We start from the raw sequence: 6,457 nt of genomic DNA, 5'->3' as shown, positions 1-6,457 counted from the left end.
ATGTATGTAACCGAAAGGCACTAATATGCTGATGATGTTGTGTGTTTTTGTATGCCTTGACCAGTTGCTCCGAATACCACACAGGCTCTGCTGCTAACAGAAGGCTCAATTTCTACAGTTCCGCCTGCCTCACTGTCTGAGCTGAGCAACATTACAGTCATTGGTGAGTAAACTGGTGAGTTCTGAGAATTGCAAAACAGCAACAATAGTGGTAAGACAAGTTGATTCTGTTCACGGGGGGCATGTTCTGATATGTTCTGATTTAGGACCTGGGTGGCTTGGGGATAGAAGCTCCTCTTGAGTCTCTCTGTTCTTGCCCGTATGGTATGGAACCTTCTGCCTGATTGCAGAAGTTTGAACAGTTTATTGAAGGATGGGACGGGTCCTTCAAAGTAAAGCAAAGTTAGTTTAACCCTGGAGAACCCATGGGGTCAGATCCGACACCACTGGTTTACTAGGGAACCCATGGGGTCAAATTTGACCCCATGGGTTCTCCAGGGTTAAATAGTGAATCAAAAAGCAGCCACAATGGTCAAGAGGGGTATTTGAAGGTAGCAAGCAAAAGCTTCTAATGCAGCTTTTCATATTCATTCTATGATAAATTTTGCCTCTCAAATTTACAAAAAATAAAGACTCGAGACTAACTACACACAAGCAAGGCAATTAGTCTTGCTTGTGTTACATGTTCCCTCTTAGTACAGCCTTTAACTTTTGATCCATAGAGGTCAGTGTGCCAAACCCTTTTGCTAGATGAAATAGAGTTACTTTTAAAACTTTGACCCACTAAACTTCAGAAGAAAGTCCTCTGCACCATAAAAATACTGCAAAGCAATGGCAGATGACAGACAGAAAAAGAACAAAAGAAGGGAAATTGTCCTTTTCTTTTTTTAGAAACAATAGCATAGCCAGGCAACAGGACATCTTTCACTTTTTAGATGCATTAAAACATTTAGACTCCCGGTTTTATAGTGTTCAAATGTATTTCTCCCTGCTGATCATCCAGGTTTGAGTCATAACAACATCTCAGAACTTGGTAAAGAGTCCTTCAGAAATCTGCCCTTCCTCCGCACATTACTGCTGGACCACAACCTCCTGAACAGTGAGTCTCTACAGGGTGGAGCTCTGATGAATCTAACCCAGCTACAGGTCCTTACCTTGGGCCATAATATCATTAGCACGGTAGGTACCTTTGCTGGGGAAAATGCTACTATTTGCAACAGTAGCATTTTCAGTTGAGAGATTTTACAGTTAAGTGATTACTTCATTAATCAGGGATAGTAAGTCATGGAAAAGATGGATGTAGCCGTTGTCACTTTACCAGCTGAAGGCTCGAGCTGAACATCTTAGTTTTTTGAAGACCTGATGTGACTAACTCATCATATATGGTGAAGCATATCCTCCTTTTCTCCTTCTGGACACCTATGGGGACAGTAATGAGCAAAATGAGCATCATATTGTATTCAGCAAAAATTGAAACCAGAGATAGAAGTCACAAATGATGAGTAAAGTGTTTACTGAGGTAATAGAGCAAGGCTGCCCAGGGTAATCTTCCTATGGAAGCTGAACCTTTTTCTACCTGTTGGCATTTAGAAAGAAGATAACCTTTATATAAAACATAGACAGTAAAACCAAATACTATGTGCAGATGGTAGTAGATGTTTATCGTCTTCCACAACGTTTCTTGTGCATTTAAAGAACATACAGCATTTTAAGTTTTGGGACTAAATACATGAAGTAAGAATCAACTCTGTGTTGCTGTGTAGATCCAGGGTGGCTGGTTTAAAGGTGCCAAGGCTCTGCAGAGTCTTACACTGGAGGGAAACCTGCTCACCAGCTTAGATTCTCGTTCCTTCCCTCTAAATGACCTCAGAGAACTCAGGAATCTGGATCTGTCAGATAATCTGATTGAGCATGTGGAGAGAAACAGGTAATAAGTTAATATTACAATGTTTATTTATTTCCTTCCTTTAAAAGAAATAAAGGACCTTCACCAAACCTAATGTAATATATATATAACCCTCTGTGTCTTAGTTTCCGTGGCTTGGTGAGCCTGACGACTCTGGATCTTTCCAGAAACCGCCTGAGTTCTGCTCCTGTGGATGCTTTTTCTTACCTCACCTGGCTGACAAATCTCAACCTGGACCTCAACTCATGGAACTGCTCCTGTCAGCTGCTGGAGCTCGCCGACTTCCTGTCCACCTTCATCCAACAACCTGACAAGGTACAGGAACTCCCCCCACTAAACCTACGTCCACTCACCAGTACAACCTGAACTGACTTAAATCTTTTCTCTTTCTATTTGTGCTGATCTCAGATCCTCTACAATGGCCGTAGGATGGTTTGTGCGAGCGCTGACAACCCAGCTGTAACCACAGTGCTGGAGCTGACCGATGCCAATTGTGTCCCGTCCAATCAGAACATCACAGTGCATATAGAGCCAAGAGCCAGCGTAACGCCTCAGTTGTATGCTCGAGATCTAGCCATCACTGCAGTCATCTGCTTTATTGGTGAGAATGATAAACAACACAGGATAAAAGAACAATGATTTAACTCTTAGACGTTAATGAAAGAATAAGAAAAGAGGAGTATTAGATGGAGAATCATAAGCACAGAACACCCAGCTGAAGCAACACAGTTCTAAATGATCAACATTCGAAAATAAAAACAGGAGAAAAATACACTGCAGAACCTTTAATACCCAATCATACTCATTCTCCTGTGCTTCAGGTGGCGTTGGCTTGACTCTGCTGATAGTTCTGATTTACTATCAAGTGTCTCGAAAGAAAAAAATGAAAGAAAGTAAAAGACTGAAAGAGCAAGAAGGAGGAAGCAGCAGCACAGCTAACCACCGTGTTAATCACCTCGATGTTAGAGAGAGGAGGAGGGATGTTTTCTTGCAAGAAAACAGCAGGCAGCAGTGGAACAAGGACGCCGTGACTTTGGACACATGGGCAAATGAACCCAGAGACCAGTTTAGATTTAGAACTGATGAGAACGGTGGCTGTTTCAGCTGTGCTGACTGCAGCAGTGATGCACCACAGCTGAACCCAATGAGAAGAGAAAACAGGATGAATGGAGGGATTGAGGCAGAGGTGGACAGAGAAAGGAGAAAAATAAGAAGGATACCCGACGAGGAGGGGAAAAGGACAGAAGTTCAGCATAGAATCTTGAACAGGGACACCCCTAACAAGTTTGTTTTTCAAGAAAATACAAATTCATCTTCTTATCCACAGAGTGAAGCCTTTAATCAGAGAGCAGAGATCCTGCCAGCCCGGAAGAACGGCAGAAATGTGAACAATCACAGGACACACGCAGAAGTAAAGATTAAAGGATATGAGAGTTTACGCTGTGAAAGTTGTCACAGGACATACAGAGCAGAGCAGGACATGAGACAACGGAAGATTGGGACCAATCCAGGAGACTTTGCTCTCCCTAATGGCTTCTCTTCTCAGTACAGGCTGAATGAAAGCGGAAGGAATGCTCATAACCACTCTGACATGATGAAGAACACAGAGTTGAGAAAAGTAATCAGAAATGTGTCGTTTGATCTGCAGAGTTCAAGAACCCTGGAGGAAGGAAACAGTCAAATTGAGGACAAGAGAGAGGAGGACGTAATAAGAGACAAAAGAAAGAGAAGAGAAAAGAGGCAGAAAGTTCAGTCCAGCCGGTTGGTGAAGGTCAAACTAAACTTGAATCCACTAAGAAAAAGCAAAGTCCATCCAAGGAAGAAAAATGAGCAGGGTCCTTTGGAGAAAAGCAGCTCCAAGAAAAGCAAAGAAAAAAGAAAGGATGGAAAAGAACGTGAGGAGAAGGAAGAAAAAGGAAAGTCTAGCAAGAAAAAAATTGGAAAATCCTCCAAGATTGAGACATCGGCTGAGGTTGGAATCAAGGAAGAAGAGGTCGGAGGAGAGGAAGGACAGAAAAGCCAAACACCCTCTGAAAAAACAATTTCCAAAAGTGATAACAATGACCAGAAAAGTACAGAAGACAGTAGATACCCAGAGAACAACCAGTCTGTGCAAAGCAGCAGTGCTGCTGACCAATCAGGGTCCACTATTGTTAGTGGACATGGGCAAAGTCTGCTGGGTAATAAGTATCAAGGAACTGGCCTGACTCTGGGTAGTGCTCAGCATTCGTCTACCAACCTCTCACTGCTTGGCTCAGCTGGCTCACAGCTAAGCGGCAGCAGCCTCTCTCTTCCAGGGGGGAACTTTCTGCTCAGCACCTTGGCCTCAGGATCAAATTTGCTGTTCCCCAGAGGTCCAGCTCCTAGTATAGCATTCAGTGGGCCTAACGTGGCTCCAAGCAGTGCTCCAGACATGCTTATTAGAGAAGCTGCAGGGGGAGTTCTGTCTGCTGCTAACCCTTTACATGCAAGTGCAACACCTCAGACCGGAGGAGCTCCCTTGAACTTAGCAGCAAACCCAGGTGTTAATCCTGCAGTTGTCCAGTCCCCCTCTCAGAGCCAAATGCTTCCTGACAGTGCTCCTCTTGTAGCCATGCCAAAACCTGAACTAGTGCAGGGACAAGTCATTCAGAATGCAGGACTGCATGAGCTATCTGTTGAACCTCAAACATCCATGACCAAAGAGAACCTCCCTGCCTCGCAGGATTGTATGTCTGAAGTTGCCCCCAAAAGACTCGAACCAGCGAGCACAGTGGAGAATATATCAATTAGTAACAGTCAGGCAGAGACTGGGAATGTATCTGTTGGTACAATAGCTGGTATATCAGTAGGGGGTGTGGCTCAAACTGAGGTGCCTGCAGTGGAAAGGTCTGGAGCCAGCATGCAGGAGGCAGGCGTATCAGGTGTGCCCGGTATATCCACAGAGAGTGAATCCTCCACAGCAGCTGCTCTGCTGCAGCAAGAGTACCTGCCTGAGGAAGGAGGCTCCCCCTCCCTCAGGAGGAAGCTGAGACTGGTGCTTCCTGAGAAGACATCCAGCCGTCCTCTCACTGCTCTGGAGAGGAAAATACGTTAGAAGCTAACTCAGTATTTAAACTACTTTTTATCTGAGTAAAAGGAGCTAATGTTACTACTGAATCATTTTGAGATTTAGAGGATTTCATAGTGTTTATTTTTTATCAATTAGTATTTTTGCATTTTAAAATCATTCATGGCCTTTGAAGCAGCATTTGAATAAAATTACATCACATGAAAACCATTTAGTGGCTTTGCTGCAGCTTTCTGTCGTTCCTCACAATCTTCATCTACAGATGGTATTTCCTTGTGTGTTGTGACAGTATAGTTAAAAATGACGACATTTATTCGTGGACATGAAGCACAGTTTCATGTAAGGCGGAGCTGTTGCTTAGTTCAGCTGCTAACTTACAACAGCCATTCACACATTTGAGGTTATAATTGCTCGAGTAGTACAGTAAGTTCTACGGTAAATACAGTAGTGAAATAAAGACAACATCTTTCAGTGATCTGAGGACTAAAACACTGTAACTTTGACCTTTATGCAGATTGCAGCAGGTTTCTGGGGTTTTGGTGTGCATGCAGGATTGGGTTTCAGTTTTGGCCCTAGGGTGGCTGTTTGCAGAGGATTAGGTTTCCTGGTCACACTGCAGAGCTCTACATGCTACCTACACAGGGGTCCATTTACTGTCTGAGCTTTCCTCCTCCCGTGAGTCACTGTGATACATTATACTGTCGAACGTCACTATCTTGTTAATGTTGTTCATGGATATGATCACAGAGAAGGTGTCTGTGGTCCTGATTCTTAGACGGCATTGCATTTCTAAGAACAATAACTTTATTTGTATATCTGTTTTTAAAACACACAGTTTAAAAAAAAGTGCTTCACAGATTGGATAGAAGCACGTGTTAATAATAAGTGTACATTTAAACACACAAATACTTACATTAACTGCTGCATGCACACTTCAACACACATATAAGAAGAATGAGAGCCAAAAATTAAAGATGAGGGTAAAGGTAACTTATAAAAACACTTTTTTAATACAAACCAAACATTGAGCTGACCTGATAAGGCAGAGGAGGGCTGTTCCGAAGTTTTGGAGCTCCAACCTAAAAATTGTGGTCACAAAAAATTCATTTCACTTCAGTTTTATTTATATAGTACCAAAGAGAAAAAATGGCAACAATCAAACAACCCCATCTGAGCAAGCACTTGGTGATAGCGGGGAGAAAAAAAACTCCTTTTTAAAAAGAAGAAATCAGACTCAGGGAGGGGCAGCTTTGGGTGAGGAAAAGAAGACAGGGCAAAAGACATACTGTGGAATAATATCTAACGATTAAATGCAGAGTGGTGAATAAACACACAATGAATTAAAACAAAGTGAGTGAAGAAAGCCTAGACCTAGTGCAGTTTAAGTAAGGGAAGATTCAGGGTTACCTAATACAGTATAAGCTTTATCAAAAAGGAAAGTTTGATCTTAGAAGTAGATCCAAACTAGGAGCTGGTTCCACACAGCGCTGCTTCCCATTATA

At 42.7% G+C, this 6,457-nt stretch overlaps 1 protein-coding gene across 1 annotated transcript; it reads left to right on the top strand.

The window, feature by feature from the left end:
• Positions 1-992: 992 nt before the first annotated feature.
• lrrc53 (leucine rich repeat containing 53) lies at positions 993-5,165 on the top strand. The gene is made up of 5 exons (XM_026148483.2): positions 993-1,179; positions 1,764-1,927; positions 2,032-2,221; positions 2,315-2,507; positions 2,728-5,165. The coding sequence occupies exons 1-5, from the start codon at positions 1,126-1,128 to the stop codon at positions 4,980-4,982; spliced, it is 2,856 nt and encodes a 951-aa protein (XP_026004268.2). The 5' UTR covers positions 993-1,125; the 3' UTR covers positions 4,983-5,165.
• The last annotated feature ends 1,292 nt before the right edge of the window (positions 5,166-6,457 follow it).

The sequence above is a fragment of the Astatotilapia calliptera genome, chromosome 18, assembly GCF_964374335.1.
Source record: "Astatotilapia calliptera chromosome 18, fAstCal68.1, whole genome shotgun sequence".
In the NCBI taxonomy this organism is placed as follows: domain Eukaryota; kingdom Metazoa; phylum Chordata; class Actinopteri; order Cichliformes; family Cichlidae; genus Astatotilapia; species Astatotilapia calliptera.
Note: the sequence above shows the minus strand (reverse complement) of the source record. Positions and strands in the feature narration are given on the sequence as shown.